Genomic DNA, 21160 nt, shown 5'->3' on the forward strand with positions numbered 1-21160 from the left:
TGTAAGCTGGAGGTGTCGACAATACGAAGACGCGTGCATTCGACCGCTAGCAGCGTTGATATCCGCGCACACGAAATACTTGGCTCCCTCCTCGGGTTTTTACTTTGCCCCAAAGCCAATCGACTGCGTGTACCAATGCGAACAACGAGAAGGAGGCATCTATGGCGGGTGGCACAAAGGACAGCTCCAGCGAAAAGCGCCTCTCGGGCTCTGCAGATCCCTGCCATTCACAGCACCGCCGTGCAGCTCGTTGCAGCACCACCACTCTATAGCAGACGTGCTACTGTCCTGGCGGTGTCATTTGTAATTTCCACGTATCTCGTCGCTTATCTCCCCAGTTCATCCAGACCTTTACTCAAATCAATCTCCCGGGTATCGGCCGTCAGGATTGTGCTTCAGCAAATCAGCCTGTTTTCGACCATGATTGCCATAAGCCCCGTCCTCCCCATGATTTTCCGGCTTCGCCAAATCACCATCGGCCAAATTTCCGCCCCAAATGATGGCTACAAGATCCCCGGCCCAACAGCAGGAACTTCTGTCTTGCTCATTACCCTCACCAACATTCGCACCCAACTCGCAGTTGACTCGCAGTCACCTCAACTACCGTAACGGTCGGCCGTTGGCTTCATGGCGGTGACAACTACTAACACCGAGCTGTGAGGGCCCGTCGGACCCAGCTCTTGTTTCTCGCTTCTCTTCTGTTTCGCAGATGGCCGGGGGCTGAAGGGAGCCCAGACACAGAGCCGCGAGAATCGTACAGCTCTGTAACCAGATCGTGCAACTTTGTTGCCAAATCGTGCTACTCTGCAACCAAAGCTGTTCTCGCGACGCAGCCGAAGGGGGAGGGGCTTGACCCCGGACACCCGCGATTGGGTTGTTTCATTTTATTGTTTGATGGTTCGCTGGTTTTAGTGCCCGAGCAAAGACTCGCCGGCCGGGTAAAGAGGCTGCGGGAATCCCAACTGAGCAACACCATTGGCGCATATTCGGTCCCCGTTATCGCGACTATGCCCTTCTGCGTAAGTGAAGGTAAAGAGGTCATTTTATTTTCATTTTTAATTAAAATTCCAGAGGTCGGAAGAAAAAGTAAACAAGCAGAGCCGTGGTACTGAGCCATGTAACTCTCTGCCAGCTAACCCCTCCATCCCTTGCGCCAAAGCACGCAGCCTGTTTCCTGTTTGGGCATGTAAGACGAGGATGCAGAAAAAGCATGCCTTGCATCAAGCAGCGTCTCTTCTGGGAAGAAGCAAGACGAGAAAAACGAAATGGAATTTTTATCGAACAATCATCACCTTATTGTGATACGGATTTGGACGGTGCTGGGGTCCGCCTCAGAAATTCGGAAAGCTTCCCACTTTTCGTCCACTGTTTGTCTCACAGATCAGCAGATGGAGCGTGCTCAGGGCATCGCGTTTTGTCTTTTTTTATCCCCTTCTGCGTGTTTTGAGAAGAAACGAAACCTGTCGAGGATTGGTGGAAGAAGCAGGTAGAAACCAGACCTTGTACTTTCATCCATCTTTGCTGTTACTACTCCGTACTTACAACGTTGCTGTTACCGCCGCGCTTGTGAAGGGCTCCCCTCTCGCTCGTGGTCTTATCGCGATAAACCGGGGCTTGGTGGGTTTCGGATTTGTCGCTATTGCTAGCGATATTCATGCATGCACACAAAGTCGCTGCCTTGGTGCAGATGCATGCAAACGCGTGGGTTCTGTGGTAGCGAGCACTCTAGACTGGTCCATTTGCGCCTGTTTCTAGGCTTTTGCGTTTGAGGTCGTCATACAGCACTCTGTACGCGGACAAAGGTAGTCCGGATTTATCACAATAGCCTTGTACAAGTAACTAATCGTCTCTGACTTTTACTTTTGTGTTGTAGCATAAACACCTCAGACTAGTCTTGCAGTAGTTTACGGTGAACCTGCGGCAAGCACCGATTTAGTATATTTGTGCAAGGTGAATGATTCATTGGTCCAGTCTTGCAGAGCTACTTGTTTGAGATGAATATGTGAGAAGCTTCTAGCTAGGGAGTACGTTACCCTACACAGGCAGCTTACACAAATTGCAGCGCAGCGGTTGATTCGTGATTTTCACTGATGTAGCGATATGGTAACTAAGGTCTAAAAATATGCTAGAGGAAGTCAAAAGACAAGAAACTGTTCGACTGTTATTGTATGATATGTAACGTATTATTGAGCTCACTGTGACAGCGCTGATCTTACAAGGCCGCATCTGCACTCACCAGCCAGCCTCAGCCTCTTTCCTGATTAGGAAGAAGCAGATCCATTGCGGATCAGCAGATCAGCATCGGTATGGATCAAATATCTACGTCTACCCTACTGATCATGCCTCTAGATGATATGAGATAGCAATGCGCTCTTTGGCTTATCGCGAGTTATCTAGTCGATGCGTCCATGACTTTATAATGGAAAAGACTGAGATAGGCTGGCTTGTAGATTTGGAGGTCTAAGCTCAAGCTCAATAACTACCTATTCTGGGAGATGGTATATACACTGGGTACGATGCAACAAGCGAGCTCAAGACAGTGATCAACTTGGACTCTGATGATACTAGAATATGTCGTGAATAGTATAATGTCATATACATTGTTTTAATAGGCTTGATTGGATGTCCTCGTTGCCAACGTTCGGTAGTCCTGCGCATATCTCTTGAAGAGGTTACAAATGGTTGAGTGCTATAAACTGAGTCATCAACCTCTAAGAGAATGCTAGCTCATGATGCTCCTCTTCCATCTAATAATGATACATATCGCATGATAGATGAACTGCATACTGCTGCGGAGGTGTTCAAGATCCAACCTGTGTCGCTTGCATTGTCGCCAAAACTACGGTGTGCAGCAACGCCTGTAAGCTCGACCTGAAACCCCCAGCGGGTATGATTATCGCTTCAACGGTGGCCGCTTGCTCTGTGGATTGCGGCCCACTGAGCTTCAAAAAAACGATCTACAGGTGAACAAACAGTTTACCGCGAAGCGGAGCCCTCGTGGCCCTGTCTGCCGGATTGCCCTAAACGGGGCTATGGATCTGATGATCCATATGATCGATCAGTTTACAGAGTCTCCATAGCGACATTCGCTCTTATGCATTGCTATAATCTGAAACGAACAACTCAATGGCAAAAAAGGTTACCATCGTGAGAGTTTGAGTGGGCTGTTGGCCAAGTCGTATGAACTAATTGGCTTTTAACTGTTGTGCAACGTTTCTTGCGATGGATACTCTGTCTCAGATATGGACAACCCCATACATGTTGTAAAGCTTGACCTGCAACTTGACTACTATCATCTGGAGTTTGACTACTAGTGAACGAGCACAACATGGTTGACACCATTGGCTTGCTTAATTTGCTTACACAGCGAGATGTTTGAGACAGAAGAGAACAAGGTTTTCTTACTGACAGTATCTCTTATCATAGCCGCTGGGAGATATTTGGCTTCATGGGAAGCCTGTACATGCTCAGAAAGTAAACAATGCTGGATCCGGTCCGCATGATAGCCCACACCGCCCTATTGACTTAGACAGGAAAATAATAGCTGCAGAGATAAACTTTAGTTGTCTCTGTTTGTAAAAGAGAGTTTATTTATTCTCTTTGCGACACTTAGTTCATATGCTGAATGCTCTGCTATCATATCATTTTGAATTATCCATGATATAGCGATTGAAGACTTGTCAAGGGATACATGAACAGCAGCCAATTATATACGCTTAGTAATTCGATGAAAAGGATTCGCAGCGGTGAATCCCAGTTTAAACATTTGTAATATGTATTCCTCTGCAAAAGGGCCAACGGAGGTCTTTGCAGCGGAACCAGCGCAAGGGTTGGCTTGGATCATGTGTCGAGGTTGTCAGACTATAATCCTGGCCTATAATACTCGATTCTCCGCACTCTGGGAATCTTTGAACCCATCCGTGATGCACGTGCTGCGCTATCCACCATGTTGCAACCCTGTGCCGTGGATTCAACCTCGGGTACTAGAGCCCTTCCCTCCTTCAAAAGCATGGTTGCAATGCAGGGACCTCCACACTCATGCACATAACATGTATGTTTCACTGATAACTGCGTAATAGACAGTCACAACCAGTCCGTCTTTGCGGGGTGCAGAAGAAGCACTGCTGCCGAGGTTGCAGTTGCATCGAAGCACGGCACATGCAAGTCGTCGTATTCAGAGCGATAGCCGGGCAGAAAGATGCGCGGGGGAGTCTAGGATGCTTGGAATAGGAGGCTTATCGGGAACGAAAATTGACCCCCGGCACCGGAAGATGCCCAGCCGGGGCTGATTTAAACGCTCGGTTCCTGAAGCTTTGGATGAATATGGCGAATCCGTCGGACTCAATTTCGTCCTCGGTGTCATAAGTGATGGGAGTCCCGTCAACTGAGAGTGGTTCCAGTCAACCAGCAAAAGAACCTTGAGGAATTTGGCAATGATTTTGCTACATGGTTAAAATTGTTTGCTTCCATCGGTCCAAGGTGAGAAGCTAATAATCCAACTAATCCTTCAACCCACTGAAGCTTTATCACGGTCATATAAAGAACAGCCGACTGGACAACTCATAATCATCATCTTGGAGCAGGTATGAAGCGAGACTCTATATATAGAAAGCTCCCTCGCTGCCATTAATGTGCCCGAGACTACAAGTAGAGCATCTCTTCCGCGTAACCACGAGAGCAATACCTACTCATGGTAATGCTACCAATGCTACCGTTACCATATTGTATTTGTGATTGTAGCTGCAGTTGACCTAGCACACCGCCGTCGATCTTTTAGGAGGGCATTTACATACATTTACAACATTCTGCTTTGATGGCTCGCCGTGCCGATCTCCGACAAGGATCATGGCCAGATATGGAAGCTCAGAAGGCAAACCCGCCGAATTGGGCCAGACATGCTATTTTAATACGCCATATCTCACCCACGAGTAATGAGTAGAGCTCAGTTTTTGCCACCGATTACTTGCATCTGCAGGCACAGTCTCTGAAACAGGCGGCTTACATGTTTGCTTCTCAGCAACTCGACTTTACTTTGTATATCTCATACTTGTATAGATAGTACTCTATTTTAGCACTCAGCACTAGGCATTATTACCAGGTTAAAGACATTACGCTGACGGAGGATCCGAGTCAATAAAGACACCGCCATCGTGTCCGCTGCCTCAAAGGCGTCATCATGCAGATGTCATTGCGCCCGCGCTTTGTAACCTTGTCTGTGATTCTCCATGGCCCTGCGTGAATCCATGAACGGGCATGGACTTCTCGTGCTCGCCAGGATGAATCCCTCCCTGGTTTCTTGAGGTACATCTGTAGTGCTACCAGAATATGCATCCCTGTCTGTGGCTATATAGTACTGTCAGCAAGGTCCCTCTTCTAGCTGCATGTCTGCTGGCATCTTAATGCTTGTATTTCACGCTAGTACCTGGATTATATGCCAGCATCACCGCCACAATCCATCACCACGACGACGCTAGAATCTAACAAAATACGCCCGCTACGACAAGAGCAGTGGACGCTGAGAGGCGCTATTCCCGGCCCGTTGCCGTAGGCCCGTCCCTCATAGCTGTCATATGAGATAAGCTATGTCAATTCATAGGATAGTCTGTAATCTCAGTCCTTGATAGCCAAGATCCCAGACGTACGGGGCGCCTGTTCGTTTTCTAGCTTCGACGCAAATTACTCACCGAGAGTCGTGAGCGGTATGGCGTCAACCAGGGTAAACAACACTCATTGTGTCTTACATATTGCTACTAGGATCTTTCAGCCCTTGGGATTCTCGCCAGGGGCATAATCTTTGGTGGGCACCTGTAAGAACTACAAGTACGTGCTGCTTTCACCGCCTCGTCATAGGCTCGAGCGTCAACAAGTTCCTCCTCGTGGCATGTTATAACCCTGTCGGGATTTACCGCCTAGCCGGGACTACTCTATACCTTTGCAAGAGATGACATGAGACGCAGTGCCTGGTCTTGTCAATCCCCTGGCAGATTGTCTTTCGTCCACATGACCTCAACTACCAGCACGTGGGCACAACCATTTACACGGGCCATCTTTGGCCCGGATAAGAGACATGAGCATCTAATCCAGGTTGATGAGTTAAGTGGCAGTGAAAATATCAGTCATAACAAGAACCACCTGAATATAACAAACTACGCAAGTTATAGGAGGGTTTAACAACAAAACTCATCTCATATAGCCGACTCATCGTTCGTAGACCACATGTAGCTATCTAATAGGTATATCAAAACATCTCAGAAACAACTCCAAAAATTAGCAACGGTGTCGAGAGCATCCCCAATACAAGCCAAGCGAAATAATGTGACTCAGGCGTCCGGGCCTTGGCGTCAACCTCGGTATAAAACATTGGGTTGATATCAACCCCCCTTGTCCAAAAGCACTGCTGCCACCTCTTCTGCGTCGGAAAGCACAGCGGCTATTGGGCCGATAGGATAACTTTCCTTATAAGCATTGACATTTGCTCCTTTCTCAACCATTCTTGCTGCGTCATCGACATAATTACCTTGTATGATTAGCCAACAAAAAAAATCATAGATCCACTGGTTATAGGCCACTATTTTTCCTTTGAACAGTGTTTCCACAGTCTCCTCCCGCACTTCTTCGCGCATAGCCCTTTCAAAGAAGACTCGCAAAGCTTTTTGTGTGCTAGGACTCCCGTGTACCCTTTGTTTCAATATCATCTCGAGAAGTTGTCCTTCTGTTTTCGGCGTAATAGCTGCTTGAGCCCCAGGATTGAAAAAGCTCTCTGGGGGGTTGGTATCTGCCTCTGCTTCAACGAGCAATTTCACCATCTCTTCGTCTTCTTGTATTATAGCGGCCTGGAGAGCATTACCGTAGATTTCTGTTTTAGAATTGACATCCGCTCCTTCGTCAAGCAGCAATTGTACAGCATCTGTCTCGCCTTTAATTGCAGCTGCACAGAGAGCATTGCCGTAAGGTCCTCCTTGGGCATTAACATTTGCCCCTTTTTGGAGTAGCATTCTTATAACGTCATTATTACCCTCTGTTGCAGCTGCACAAAGAGCATTTCCAAAAGGCCCACCTTGAGCATTAACATCTGCTCCTGCCTCAAGTAGAATTTGCACAATTTTTTCATCGTCTTTCGCTGCAGCTACACAAAGAGCACTGCCGTAAGGCCCGCCTCGAGCATTAACATCTGCTCCTCCTCTGAGCAGCAGTTCAGTTTTTTTTCTATTGCCCTCTTCTGCAGCTGCATGAAGTGCATAACCAAACATGCCTCCTTGGGCATTGATATCTGCTCCTTTTTCGAGCAGTATTTTCACTATCTCGTCGTCGTCGTCGTCTTCATTGTCGTCGTCGTCTTCATTGTCTTCGTCTTCGTCTTCATCTTCATCGTCGTCGTCGTCGTCGTCGTCGTCATCTTCGTCATCGTCTTCGTCTTCATCTTCGTCGTCTTCATCTTCGTCGTCTTCATCGTCGTCGTCTTCATTGTTCGCTGCAGCTGCCTGGAGTGCATAGCCCAAGATCCCTCCTTTGGCGTTTACATCTGCTCCTGCTTCAATCAGTATTTCCACTATTCCTTTGTTGACCACTGCAGCTACACAAAGAGCACTTCCGTAAAGCCCGCCTTGAGCATTAACATCTGCTCCTTTATTGATCAGCAGTTCCGCTATCTCCTTATCGCCTTTTGATGCAGCGACCTGGAGTGCATAACCAAAGTGGCCTCCTTGGGCGTTTACATCTGCGCCTGCCTCAATCAACAATTTCACTATTTCCTTGTCACCCCCGAATACAGCGGCCTGGAGTGTAGAGCCAAGAGCCCCTCCTTGAGTGTTGATGTTGACCTTCTTATCAAGAAGAGCTGTTGTAAGTCTCGTGTACCCATGAAACGCTACTATGTGCGGTAAACTGACTCCTCTGGCACATCCGGAGCCAGGAAACTCTTCAAAAGAATTGTGAAGAAGCCTCAATTTTTCCAAAGTATCGGGCTCTTCTAATAAGCGTTGTAAAAATCCGGCTTGTCCGACTTGGTTTTTATCCGCTTCTTCTGCATGGGCGAGAAGATAGACAGACGCATATTCCAAAAACGGATAGGAAGAACCAAGAGCCTTTATTTGCTTCCGATCTGTTGCTGATTGAAACGTGTCCTCCATAAGATATGCCATACAGCAAGATCTTAGACATTCATGACTGCTGCCTAGACCATTCACCTTGAGAGCTGGGTCTAATTTTTGTAGTCTTTTGTTTCGAGTGAGAAAGTCATTGACCGACTTGTGGATGAACTGTACCTCGTTTTCTTCGCTGTTTCGTACCTCAATAAGACCTCTCGAGGAGTTGGTGATGCGCCGTCGGATATCATCTAGTGTAATCTTTGATTGATCCCAGGGTTTGATTTTCTCGGTACTCGTTTTGGCCAACGTGGCAAAATACAGCTCTTCTGGTCTTAGCGGCCGTTCCGCCAGTAATACAAACTGGAGCATGAATATTGTCTCATGCTTATTCGGATTGTCTCTGATCAAGAGTGCCTCAAACACTTGTTCAAGGTCACGGGGTACGTCGTGTAACGTCTTATGCATGGCCTCGATTCGGCCTTCGTCATATGCTTTGTTAAGCAGTTTGATAACGAGCACAGCCCACATGAAGACGCCAGACGCCTTTTCAAGAAGTTCTTCCTCGATCTCCTCATCTTTTGTTGTCAATTTGTCGCGAGTATATATAACAATATCCTCATTATGCTCGCTTGAATTTTCAACCACAAGTTGTAGGTGCTTTTCCATACGAATATGCGGATAATGGCGACTTGATAAGCAAACGTAGAGAGCTACTCCCACACCAATAGCTTTAATGCTGAGCTCTTCGAGAAATCCAACGACATCTCGCACATGTGCCTCTTCGCATTCGTCCAAGGCATCGACGAGAATGATGAGCGGCTTTGACTGGTAATGCTGTATTTCTGAAAGCATGAAATTCTTCAAGTCTGATTCTTGCCACTTCCAATTTGTTTTAAATTTTTGCTCCTTGTTGCGAAATAAAGGCGCAAAATGCTGATGGATGGATCGTTCTTTTTCAATTAATTGGTACAACAATGAACGCAGCATGCTTAGAGGCGTTTGCTCGGAGGAATCGCCTCGGGCATTGAAAAAATGAGCGGCAATGATATGCGTTTCGGAGAATTCTTCTTCCAAATGCATCAAAGTATGTTTCATGAGAGTTGACTTTCCAGTTCCAGGATGTCCCTTGATCCAGAGCACTCCATTGTGGTTCTGTAGATTATCGCGGTGACGCCATTGTTGGAATTGGCTAGTTTCGAAGAACCAGTCGCACGTCCGGGGATGGGCGAGAGAGATATTTTCTCTGCGAGCGTCCATGTATTCGAAACTGAGAGAACGTAGACAGGCTACAGCTTGTCAGTTTTTGCCGGCCTTTTCACCAAATAAAGTTGAAGCCAAGGACAAATCCCTGACCTTCTTTTTCCTTCGAGGGTATTGGAGCTTCATTAGTCTTTGATTCGTTGATCCCAACTATCGTAAATCAGCAACTGAATAGCCGAGGACTGATTCTTGCGGACTATTGTTCGTACTCACAATGGACAGTGCTATTGTTGATCTGCAGGCCTTGGGCATTGTTATTGTTCTGATGCCCATCGCCTGTCTTCACATTCTGTGGACCGTTGCCGTGATTGCCGGCCGAGACAGTCGGGGCCGCCATCGTCGAAGCGCGTGTTGCTCTTTACTCGTCTTTGTCGTATCGTCGAGGAAAGTATCTGTAAACTTGGATGTTGTGTTGGGCACAGCTGAGAGCGCGAAATATTTCAGGCAGCTACCCCGCAAGAGAGATGGGGGCCCTTTATAACGAGGCTCTGAGTTGGCAAGACCTCATAGGTCAAAATTGGTAACCAATGCGAGGTAAAGCATCTATCATCGCAGTAGGCTGGGCTTCCCAATATACACGTATATTACTCGTATTGGCTGACAAGAGAGAGTTGGTTTATACTAACCAATTAGGTACATGTGGAGGAAGGTGCTAGGATCGCGCCGACCCGAACCTTGATAGATAAGCTAACAATAAAACAGAAATGAAAGATGAAGCCGTTCTCTCTCATCTCTATTGCAAGCGAGATTCATATTCATATTATGCATTGTTTCCGCTCTCAGCGGGCTGTATGTAAGCTTTTCACAGTGCAAAGATTTATCAAGACTCGCGCATTTGAATGTGCACGTAATGTACATTCCAAATGTCTAAATCACAGCAACTGAAAAGGGTTGACGTTGCTAATAGCAACGTACCACCATTCACTTGTATTCCCTTATCATTGTTGTTATTCTGGGGTCCGCTCCCTGTATTCACATTTTGAGGGCCGGAGCCATAGTTGTGAATCCCCAAGGCGGGACTCTCGTCCTGTAGAGGTTGCGGGATTGTTGATACTTCCTTGATGGTTTTCATGAGCAATTCAAGCTGCGATTTAGTCGCCAATTGCATTTCGTCGTCAATTGTCAGTAAGAGCTTTAAATTTTTCATCGCATCCATCATAAAGTCCTCTTTCCGACTCTTGTTGCCTATCTGACGCACAACCATGCGATAGCATTCCAACTTTCTATCAGCAGCCGGCGGTCCTCAAGCTTACCAGAGCAAGAGTAACCCTTTGCTGTGCAAGGGCTGCTCATAAAATCCAAGTCAACGAAGCGAGTTTTCTGCCAAGTTGTTTCTCCATTTTGGATAAATTTCTCCGTCTTATAAGGATAAGACAATAGCCAGCTTTTCAGGCAGACAAGTAGTAGTATATGGAGCGGGGAACTTGGACGAATCGTCGACCTTGAAACTTCAATGCCTACATGCAGCCAATCCTCTGCGTCCACGATTTTGTGTCGCATCGATTTCTTGATTTAGTTTAACCCATGGCTTAGTCAAAGTTGCAAGGCGGCCACTCATTGATACCAATGAGAGTCCAAGAGCCTAAGGCATTACTACGCTGCTGACGGCAATATCGCAAATATTGAATAATTAATTTTCGGCGTGAATGATTTGATCGAACACGGACACTGCTAAATATAAGGCACAATATTATCATCTATGCCCTCAAATATTTCCATTAGCAACCATGGCTCTGGCCCCCAGAATGTGGCTACAGGCGACGGCCCTCAAAATAATAACAATGCAGGTGGTATACAAATTAATAATGGCAGTTTCTCTGGATGTAAGTACAGTACAATTAGAGACATTTGGAACAATCGTTGCTGACTAGATAGGATTAGCCAATCCTTTCCTCGACCAAGTCAAGGCTGAGAAGCTACAAGGGGAAAACCAAAGTGCATTGCCTACTTCTAGTCAAGGACAGCCACGCCACCGCGAAGATTTCCAAGTAGCAGTCATCTGTGCTCTAGCACTTGAATACGACGCAGTTTCATTGCTCTTTGATCAATTTTGGGATGAAGACGATGAGCCTTATGGGCGCGCCCAGGGAGACACAAACATTTACACGACCGGGAGGATCAGCAACCACAACGTTGTGCTGGCGCTTTTACCCAGCATTGGCACAGCTGCTGGGGCAGGATCAGCTGCTAGCTTTCGTTCAAGCTATTCTGGTTTGAAAACTGCGTTTCTCGTGGGAATATGTGGTGGCGTCCCAGATACGGGCCAAGGGGAAATCCTGCTCGGTGACGTGGTCATCAGCAAGACCGTGATCCAGTACAGCTTGGGGAAGCAATATCCCAGTGCGTTCGTGACCAAGGATACTGTCAACGACAATCTCGGCCGTCCGAGTAAAGCTATCCGCTCCTTGATCACCAGTTTCGAAACTGAGCGTGGAAGAAGACGTCTGCGGCAGAGAGCCGGGCAATATTTGAAGGACTTACAACACGCAGCCATGGAAGAGGGACATCGCCACGACTATCAATATCCAGGTGTTACAGAAGACAAACTTTTTGCGCCGGCCTATCGCCACAGACATCGAGGGCTACAGACGTACAACTGTCGTTGCTATGAGGAAATAGACAGCTTTTGTGATGAGGCTGCCCATGCATCTTGTACTGAACTCTGTTGCAATGAGGAACATGTTGTACCAAGAAAGCGTTTGGAGATGAAGAAGAGGATGGAGCCAGATCGTGTGCAGTGTCCTGAAATCTTCATCGGCTGCGTGGCATCTGGAGATGTGGTGATGAAATCTGGCGAGCACCGTGACCAGATCGCCAAACAGCGAAACGTGATTGCCTTTGAGATGGAGGGAGCTGGTGTTTGGGACGAGGTGCCATGCATCGTCGTCAAGGGAGTTTGTGACTACGCTGACAGCCACAAGAACAAGACATGGCAGCCATTTGCGGCGGCAACGGCGGCGGCTGTGCTCAAAGCAATGCTGATACAATATCCAGTGACGGATTTTCCATCCTCTCATCCCTCGTTTGCTGCGATTGCGGGATCAAACAGGCGATAGACCAGTAGCTGGCAGATTATCTCAAACATTGGACTGTGACCACATATGCAGGCTCCTATCGATGAGCCGATGCCGAAAGCTTATAATAGTGATACCAGTCAACATTTGGTTTACTAATAGTCTCTTTATTGAAACAAAAGGCCTTGATCTAGCCAGATCTAATTATATCAAAATCATCTATCAGCCAAGTCTTGTGACGAAGTGAGCCTCTATCAGTATAGACATTGTACTGTGTATGTTTACAGTTCTAGAACTATTGTTATTGTCGGTGCTACTGCTGCTACTGCTCTATATATACATGTATAACAGTTGAATATTTCTATATAGGTATATTAAGCTACAGCTGGGGTGCTGGATACTTTCCCTAGTTTAGTCACGTTTACATGAGGCTCAAAAGCTGTAGAATTCACTAGAGAAAGTAGGTACCTAGTCAAGCGATTCTAGAATTTAAAAGGTGCAGTGATTAGGATCCCGGCAAGTGCTCTCGCGACAACTCTCGCCTAGAATGAGGAAGGAGTTGGAGGGCTACTGCAGCGCGCAGGATGTTGTTAAGGAGCCTGCCTATATAAACAGTGTCCTAAGTGTTCTCTCCTCCTCCTCTCTGCCTCCCCATCATCTGCTATTCAACACGATCCTTATTTCAGCCAAGATGGATGAGCAAGACGCCGAAATCACAGTCCCACAGCTTGACCCAGTAGTCACGGGGCTCTTGGCGCGTCTGCCAGAGGAATTCTGGGAACTATCCAGGAGCTTTTGGACCCCATTGCGGCGTTGTCTTCGCAGCCAGCAAGAAGCGATCCAGGAGGGACGACGAGCACTTCAGCAAGCACGGCTGGCCATCCGGCGCTTGGAGCGCGAACATGAGCAAACTCGCCGAGCAATCGAGGAGCTGTTGAGCAACACGGTCCTGGCACAAGAAGCCTCAGCGATATCATGCCCAAGCCCGAGCCCGAGCCCGAGCCCAAGCCCAAGACCAATAGCAATACCAAGACCAGGACCAAGATCAAGCACTCCAGACTTTGTGCTCCACGCCCGACGCCGAACCAAACAAGAACTCGTTTCCAAGTGTGCCAGCCTTGTGCCAGATAGCCAAGTTGCAATGCTCAAGACAATCCCACCCGAGTGGGCGCGAGAGAGGCTCGAAAGCACCCGAGACTTTTCGCTAGACAACGACGTCGGCTGCTGGTTTACGAGTGCGAAGCCGTTAAAAGGGCAATTTACGAGAATCAATCTCGATAAGACGCCTCACCCGTCGGGGCAAGGACATATCGGTCTCAAGGTATACCGGCACAGGCTTGCTATGGTGGCCAAGGGGGAAGCACTCTTGCTTTCTATAACATCGAAAACTTGGCAAATTTCCCATCTGTGTCGCAACAAGGGTTGCTTCCGGCCTGAGCACGTGGAGATGGAACCAGCTGAGCTGAACGCAGCGCGGGACGAGTGTCGGGGTAAAAGCATCTTTATGCTACCAAATTGTGGCGTCTTACACCCGTGCCCACACTGGGACTGGCAAGGCAGGCAAGGCCACCTAAAGTGCATTCTGCCAGTCGAATACATACCTGAAAATGAATATCTGGAAGTTGGAGGTAACGGCAAGTATAAAAATATTAGGTCGGATCGTCATACTGAACTGTTCGATGATGGAGTGGTGGAGTTTGGTCCTGTATTTTAGAATAGCTCTCTCCAGCTGCAACTTGACAATATAGTTATATCTGCGTATGTGTGAATCATTATAGGTGCAGTAGATGCTGTATCTAGGGTGCCGGATAACTTTTCCCTATGCTGATTCCTGCCTTTGAGCTGTAATTGCTTGGAAACTGTACATACTAGACGCCTACATTGGGATTGACGACATATGCGATGAGCAGACTACGTGTTTTATTGCTCAAAGTCTTATATAGTCCCTATAAACTCTGCTACTCTATCATATGTCAATTCAGTCAACACTCTTGGACTACTCGATCAGATGATGCAAGAAAATAAATGCAGAGATTGTCGTGTATTTATCTCGTTTACCATAGCTACTCCTGCTCACTATCTCAAAGCTCAATATTAAAAGCTTCATGGCTCTCATATACCAAAGTCTTGTGTATCCGGCCAGGGACTAGACTCAAGCCAGCAGCCGCGAGAGAAATATTCAAGTCCTCGTCAAGAGATTTGTGTCAAGTTAGCCAATGCCCTTCCATAACGTTGAGACTGATTCAGCCCAAGACTCACAATGGTTGAGTGGCGTTCTCAAAACGTCTTCAAACACCGCAACAAGGCCTTTGGCAAGTTGTTCATCGCTCTATTCAGGTTGAAGGTCCGGCTTCTCGCCGTTAACTCTAATCATGCCGTTTGGAGCCTTCTTGAGCACATGGACAAGATGAGCTTCAGTGTTGCTCCCATATAAGTAAAAGGCATTCGGTCAGGGTACGCTTGACTTGATGCGTTCAAAAACATTGACTCCCGAATCACGACGCGGATATTGGACAATTTAAAGGTCGTGACAGGCTCTGTACCAGATGCGAGTATGCCCTCGTCCAGACGCCACTCGATCTTGATGCCTGCTTTGATAAAATCTTCAAGCAGTGCCTTTTGAGTGTTGGCCACGGTGTAGAATTTATTTAGATTCTCTTGCGGAGCTGCTGGTCGCGTTACTTGACATTTTCAGGGAACTTGGTGGTGATGATGAGCTGCCAGCGGTGGTGGCCATTTGAAACATGGGGAAGTGGACAAGATGAATCTGGTCGAGGCCCTGCATGACGAAGCCACGGATGTCGGGCTCGATCTTGTTGCGGATGATGCATTTCTGTTACCAGCTGATCTTGCAGCACTTTGCCCATCAGATCGCTCAAGACATGCAGGTTTTCAGCTTTGGGCCCCAGAAAACAAGACCCAACTCTTGCGTTTGCAAGTCTTTCACCATGATGAGCAACATCGCCCATGGTGCTACTTTGTGAGTGATGAAGTATACAAGTGTATTGAGGATGACGGGCCGGTTATTGTAGATGGACTATTACAACCAATTTTATCGAGCGAGTGTCTCGGTCCACGTTTGTTCCTTTTTCAACTTGCAGGGCCGTCTTAGACTGCAAGCACATTGACAGGACACAAACTATCCGAAACAGATTAGCAGTCTATAGACGCCTGCACCTATTTATACGAGGCATCCAAGCGAACGGCACTTACAAGCTTCGGGAAGACGAGTGTGGGAACAAGCCGCTTCATACCGCCTTGCATATAAATATTGGAACGCCTCACTCCTTTCACCTAAATCGGCCACTGAAGAAGCGCAGATCCTGGTTGATTGCATTCACCAAAGTTCAGCAGGCTAATTTATTGGCAATAGTATATCTCTTCAGCTGCTTTGCGTTCTGTCACTATTCACTAATATCCATATATGTCGTATATGGATTCTAATTGACGAATGACTCTTCTACGTCTTTAGACATTAATTGGCGTAATTCTTTTACTATATGCTACAAACTTGGATAATACACATCTAGCTCAGGTGTTGCAAGAATTACTCCAACTACTAGTATCTATTGGTCAAGGAGTAAGTACCGCAGCTACAGCGCTGTATGTTGTCTATCATCAGTACAACTTACTCCAAATTAACCCCAACACTGCAATAAAAGTCACCAATAGACGTGTAAAGTTCTTCAATTCACAGTTGTCCACAATCCACAGCCAACGATACTTGCTATCAAAGTAGGTGCAAGAGTTCAGATCGTACGTTTTCGACACAGGTTGGATGAGACAAGGAACAAAAAAAATAGAAACGCAAATGAATGCGAAAAGGCAAAAAAAGAAGTATTTGAAGGGCATTGAACCCAACCCGATTCGAACGGATAACCTTCAGGAGATTCCAAGTAAACTGGAATCTGACGCGCTACCGTTGCGCCATGGGTCCTGTTGTTACTAAGCCCTCAAAATAAAGCCTGTAAAGCCTTCTGCGCAGAAATTGTACAATTTCATCAGAGTACGGCGAAACTGATGCATTAGTTCAAGCTTGATCAGTCTAAAAACGCAGGAAATAGGTAACATGGTCCTAGAATTGTTCTTGTTTTGTACGAAAGAATAATTTGGCTTTTATTTTAAATTCCTAGGTAGTTAACTATGGACAGATTGACTACCTAGAGAGTTTTCTGCGAAGAATGCTTCTTGCCTATACAAAACGTTGTAAAAGAGGAGTAACAGGTCTTGTTCCGATGAATACAAAGGAAACGTTTATTGCCACCAAGCGCATGAAACGAGATTAAAAGGCCTCCCCAAATGATCTTAATGTACAGCTAATTATATCTATGGGGCTTAAACCTGCCAATGATTGCTGCTTGCGTTAATCTATTCACCTTTCACCAGCAACCGACACTAAACGTCCAATTCTAGGGTAACGAAAGCGTGATGGACCGCCCTGGAGAGGATCCTCCCAAGAAGATCTAGTTGCGTCTAAAATGCATTCTCATAAATTTTAATGTGTATATCATATTGATTTCCACCTGTAGAAAGTTTTAACTGCGTTTCAATGACTACCAAGAGACTCATGCACCTTCAAACATATGATGCAGATAAACAGCAATTTCTTGGTGCTCTGTTTCAGTGAATGCTGAAGCGCTAGCAAGTGAGGGGCTTATGAGTATTATTTTCGAGGTTGCCGTCACAGCGGACCCATGGCGCAACGGTAGCGCGTCAGATTCCAGTTTACTTGGAATCTCCTGAAGGTTATCCGTTCGAATCGGGTTGGGTTCAATGCCCTTCAAATACTTCTTTTTTTGCATCTTTTTCCTGGATGCTAATGTCGATTTCATTTTTTTGGGAGTGTAAAGCGACATATAGCCAATTGCACCCTGTTGTGTGGCAAGGAAGCGTCGATCAACAAAGAGTATTCTTAGGGTTTTTTGACAAGTCGCAAAGCTAAAATGCTACTGGTTACTGTTTTTGCACATAGACTCGGCTTATACACGTATACGTCCGTCCTACACAATACTCAGCGGTCCAGCACAGTTAGTATTCTCGGTTTTGGATCGTGTCTACAAGAGGTTTCAGGTGGATTCGCTGGATCTAAGTAGGCTCAACAATTTCACCGTCAAGGAAAATATAGATGTGCCTCATTTCTAGCTTCTATGTCTGGCTACTCTATTCGCGGATGGTCAGAGTACGACATGGCCACAGTCAACAGTACGACAGGTCGAACGCTCAAGCTTGAGAACATGTCCAAATCGTATACTACATTCTCACTCTCCTATATACACATAGTCAGCAAACGCATCCGAGAAGTAGAGCTATGATACACTTTTGGCAAGCAACCTATGTAACTTTAACACATATCGTGACATGTCCCAAGGTGCTTTACAATTCCCTGTTCTACCACAACCAATATAAGAAACACAGGGAAAAAAGGAGAAGAGTAGGGGGTCCGACCTCATCAGCTCATCTCGCCTAACCAAACACCGACACATTTTCGTATTACTACAAAACAACACAATAATGAAACGAAAGAAACGAAAACAAAGAAATGTGAAATTAATCAAGCTTGTATAATTCCGCTCAAAAGTCCAAGCCACCCCCCCTCGTACCCGTCCATCCCATGTAGACTCTGCCTCCACCCAAATGCCAAGACAGAAAAAAAGAATGAGAAAACGCCGCCAACAATGAATCATCAGCATCATCATCATGTCGAGTAAAGAAGAATCCATTTTTAATAGGGAAAGAGAGAAACCAAATGAAAGCTGTATCTTCACAAACAAAGAGCTGAGTAGTAGTGGAATATGCGTAAAATTAACATGTAATGACTGTAGCCGCCCCCATAAACCAAACAAGAAAAATAATGAATAAATTTGTTTTCGCCATTTCTTGCTATTAACATTATGGACTGCGACTTGATTGCTGCTGCTGCTCATCGTCGCCCTCTAATAAAGTGCCGCTGTCTTCGTCGGGTGCCGCTGTTATATCCTGCTTCCTCTGCTTTTTGGGGCGGAAAAACTCTCCTATTGTATCGCTTAGACTTCGTGATCTCCCCCTTGAAACTTTTGTATCGGCACTTGGCCCAGATTCATCATGACCCAAGGCTTCTGGTAGATTACCCTCTGATACCGGGACAATCGGTAGCTCCGCGATGCGTTCCGGCATAAAGACATCCTCGTCGTCGCTGTTAAAGAAGAGACTTGCTCGTATGCTGGATCGTATTCGTCGTAGAGAAGATGCGGTCGCTTCTGGGCTGTCGTTTTCCCGGAGTATCACATCTTTGACTGCTGTTGTGACTGTGGAGGAGAATGGTGAAGGTGAAATGAATGGCCTTGCTCGGTGGCCAGATTTGGAACTGTGTGGCGCTCGGGGCGTAACTGGTCGTTCAACGGAATGTGGATGAGAAGCAATCCCCTGACCGTCTTTGAAGGACGAAAGGGGATGTGGCTGTATAGGCGTAGTGGCGAGTGCAGATCTGGTGAGGACAGACTCGGCCGAGACAGTCCTAGTTCCTCGAGGTGGATCTGGGCTCACATATAGACCTTGCCATGGGTTACTGACAAGAACATGAGCCTCGTCGCCTTCGAGATGGGCCGGGGAGTGTGTTGGCTCAAAGTAATGGGTCGCAGAAGACTCCATGCCGTTGTGGGCCGAGTCTGGCTTCCTCGTCTCGGCAAAGCTCACTCGCGACATTCTGCTGGATCGGCGAGACGGTGTTGCAGGTATGCTAAGCCGGCGCCGGTTCTGTTGTGGCTGAGGAATTGCAGAAGACGAGGCGCTACCGTCGTGCTGCGTGAGGCCAATAGTCTCCTCGACTCCATCGGCTTCTGATAGTGTATCCTCTTCATCATCGTCATCTCTGCGCTCTCTCCCAGACGTAATGAGAAAGACGCCAAAGAAGGTGAGAAGACAGCCCCCGACAAACTTGGCAGCCTGCTTCATGTTTGTCTTTTCAAAGTCGCGATATAGAACAGCACTGCCAATGATGACACACAGTGTGAACATGACGAACTGGATGGGAATGACCTGGGTCGAGTCGAAGCGGGACAGCGCTTTGTTGACATAGCGAATCTGCATAACAGCAGTCGATAAGAGGACGAATATGAGTGCATATGTGACGGGGGTTGTAAAGGCCGCAACGAAGCTTGTAGAGAGCATTGACGACACGCCCTTGGTGGCTAAAGCCGTATATCCTCCTGGACAAGGTCAGTCTCAAGACAGCAATAAGAAGAACAGGATAACCCACCGAAAAGACCGACCAGACCAAGATCGATGAGAATGGTCCGTTTGCCATATTTAGCGCTAGCCCACATGAGAACAATGATGAGAAACGTCGTAACGCCAAGGTAAATCTCAAACTCCATCGTCGTGATAGCTCCCCACACGTCGTGAGGATTCAGCTTCGTCTCCTCCTGGTTCGCACTCAAGACAACAGTAACAACGCCCGACACAGCAATCACGACGCCCCAAAAGTCGCGAAGCCTAAACTTTTCGTGAAACATGGCGGGCGCAATAATGCAGTTGGATACCAGCGCCACGACGCCCAGCGGCGAGACGATGGAGGCGGGCGCAAAGCCGTACGCCAGGAAATTGCCTGCTTCTCCCAACGTTATCAAGATCTGGCCGAGCCACCAGTACGGCGATTTGAGGTAGTTTGAGGACGACTTTTTGGATTCAGCGTCGGTATCGGTGCTAGCCGTGGTTGCGGTCGACTGAAAGGACCCCATCAGCGGTTCGTCCTCGAGGTATTCGTGCTCGTCCTCGGAGGGCTCGTCGTAATTCGGTATTGAGAAGCCGTTGCCATCGCCATTCCGGTAGCCGTTGCTGTTATTCCTATCCCTCTCCCCATCGCCCGCACCGTCGCCGATGATGGTGCCGTAGACGCCCACCTGCGTGCTCCCACTGCTGTTGCTGCTCTGCGCCCGCTTCAGCGCTGCCCGAGCCCCCTGTTTTCTCCTCTTGCGCTCCTTGTGCAGCCGCGTGTGCGCATATCGCTGCACGTTGAGGGCGAGAGCAATCAGCACGTTTCCCACTATCGCCGTGATGATGCCGATCAAGGACGACCACCGCTGCAGCGCATCTCCGTCGTCGTCGCCCGATCCATCGCCGCTACCGCCAGTCGCCGTGGGTGCTGCCAAAGCGCTCGTCCAAGTCGGGAGAGTCGATTCGGAGAAAGTCAAGCTCATCGTCGCCGCCAAAGAGAACCAAAAAGAAGCAACGAAAGACAAGAAAAAAGAAGAAGAAAGAAAAAAAGAAAAAATAGCGCCTGGTGACAAAGCCAGGCAGCTAAGGGGAAGGGGAAGACGAAATACTGCAAATGACGGTAGGATCGGAGATTGGTGGAGAAACGAAGCGCGAAAGTGCAAGTCGCTGGCAGCCGCGGCAAATTGCCTGACCAGGTATCATCGGGGCGAGAGGCAGGCACGGGGAATGAGGCCGAGAAGGGGGTTCATGATAGTGTAGACAAGAAAGAGGGCAGTGTAGAGAGTCCCGCGATGCCTTTGACGCAAATCGTAGCTTGAGCCGAGTTTCTTTGGCTGCATGGCCTGGCCCAGATGACGGGGATTCGGGGTACGTATTGGCCCCACATGCGCTATGTCATCACTGGACGGCTGCCCATCAGCTTCTTCAGCACTTCTCCAGCGCTTCTTTTTGGTGTTATAGTGGGCTCAGCGGCAGGCTGCACCGCCACAGGCGCCTTTGAGAGCGTACATGGGCGCACATGCACATATGCAGCCAGTTGAGCGCTACCGTTGCACCGCACTTGTCTCGGACGGGAAAGGGCTTCAGCTGCCATATGGCTCCAAGTCA

At 47.6% G+C, this 21160-nt stretch overlaps 6 protein-coding genes and 2 non-coding genes across 8 annotated transcripts; 5 read left to right on the top strand and 3 right to left on the bottom strand.

The window, feature by feature from the left end:
* Positions 1–135: 135 nt before the first annotated feature.
* Positions 136–609, top strand: TrAtP1_009698 (uncharacterized protein; the record flags this gene model as incomplete). Its single annotated transcript, XM_066114387.1, has 1 exon — positions 136–609. The coding sequence occupies one exon, from the start codon at positions 136–138 to the stop codon at positions 607–609; it is 474 nt and encodes a 157-aa protein (XP_065970483.1).
* Positions 610–6185: 5576 nt separating this feature from the next.
* On the bottom strand, positions 6186–9925 carry TrAtP1_009699 (uncharacterized protein). The gene is made up of 3 exons (XM_066114388.1): positions 9561–9925; positions 9441–9497; positions 6186–9373 (listed from the first exon to the last, which is right to left on the bottom strand). The coding sequence occupies exons 1-3, from the start codon at positions 9682–9684 to the stop codon at positions 6372–6374; spliced, it is 3183 nt and encodes a 1060-aa protein (XP_065970484.1). The 5' UTR covers positions 9685–9925; the 3' UTR covers positions 6186–6371.
* A 1149-nt stretch (positions 9926–11074) lies between these two features.
* Positions 11075–12403, top strand: TrAtP1_009700 (uncharacterized protein; the record flags this gene model as incomplete). The annotated part of the gene is made up of 2 exons (XM_066114389.1): positions 11075–11174; positions 11223–12403. The coding sequence occupies 2 exons, from the start codon at positions 11075–11077 to the stop codon at positions 12401–12403; spliced, it is 1281 nt and encodes a 426-aa protein (XP_065970485.1).
* Positions 12404–12908: 505 nt separating this feature from the next.
* On the top strand, positions 12909–14075 carry TrAtP1_009701 (uncharacterized protein; the record flags this gene model as incomplete). The annotated part of the gene is made up of 1 exon (XM_066114390.1): positions 12909–14075. One exon carries the CDS (start codon positions 12909–12911, stop codon positions 14073–14075), a length of 1167 nt encoding a protein of 388 aa, XP_065970486.1.
* A 546-nt stretch (positions 14076–14621) lies between these two features.
* TrAtP1_009702 (uncharacterized protein) lies at positions 14622–14795 on the top strand (the record flags this gene model as incomplete). The annotated part of the gene is made up of 1 exon (XM_066114391.1): positions 14622–14795. The coding sequence occupies one exon, from the start codon at positions 14622–14624 to the stop codon at positions 14793–14795; it is 174 nt and encodes a 57-aa protein (XP_065970487.1).
* Positions 14796–16213: 1418 nt separating this feature from the next.
* On the bottom strand, positions 16214–16298 carry TrAtP1_009703. Its single transcript has one exon. It is a non-coding gene; the product is annotated as a tRNA-Trp (tRNA).
* A 751-nt stretch (positions 16299–17049) lies between these two features.
* Positions 17050–17134, top strand: TrAtP1_009704. The gene has a single exon. It is a non-coding gene; the product is annotated as a tRNA-Trp (tRNA).
* A 338-nt stretch (positions 17135–17472) lies between these two features.
* On the bottom strand, positions 17473–21018 carry TrAtP1_009705 (uncharacterized protein). Its single transcript, XM_014091228.2, has 2 exons — positions 19596–21018; positions 17473–19545 (listed from the first exon to the last, which is right to left on the bottom strand). The coding sequence occupies exons 1-2, from the start codon at positions 20533–20535 to the stop codon at positions 18251–18253; spliced, it is 2235 nt and encodes a 744-aa protein (XP_013946703.1). The 5' UTR covers positions 20536–21018; the 3' UTR covers positions 17473–18250.
* Positions 21019–21160: the final 142 nt, after the last annotated feature.

The sequence above is a fragment of the Trichoderma atroviride genome, chromosome 5 (genome assembly GCF_020647795.1).
Source record: "Trichoderma atroviride chromosome 5, complete sequence".
In the NCBI taxonomy this organism is placed as follows: Eukaryota; Fungi; Ascomycota; class Sordariomycetes; order Hypocreales; family Hypocreaceae; genus Trichoderma; species Trichoderma atroviride.

What these genes read in the sequence shown, in the direction of transcription:
- TrAtP1_009705 (XM_014091228.2), bottom strand. Translation starts at nt 20,535, where the DNA reads ATGAGCTTGACTTTCTCCGAATCGACTCTCCCGACTTGGACGAGCGCT. An exon ending in TGGTCTGGTCGGTCTTTTCG is followed by an intron (nt 19,546 to 19,595) that starts GTGGGTTATCCT and finishes GACCTTGTCCAG; the next exon opens with GAGGATATACGGCTTTAGCC.
- TrAtP1_009699 (XM_066114388.1), bottom strand. Translation starts at nt 9,684, where the DNA reads ATGGCGGCCCCGACTGTCTCGGCCGGCAATCACGGCAACGGTCCACAG. An exon ending in CAACAATAGCACTGTCCATT is followed by an intron (nt 9,498 to 9,560) that starts GTGAGTACGAAC and finishes GATTTACGATAG; the next exon opens with TTGGGATCAACGAATCAAAG. An exon ending in ACCCTCGAAGGAAAAAGAAG is followed by an intron (nt 9,374 to 9,440) that starts GTCAGGGATTTG and finishes GACAAGCTGTAG; the next exon opens with CCTGTCTACGTTCTCTCAGT.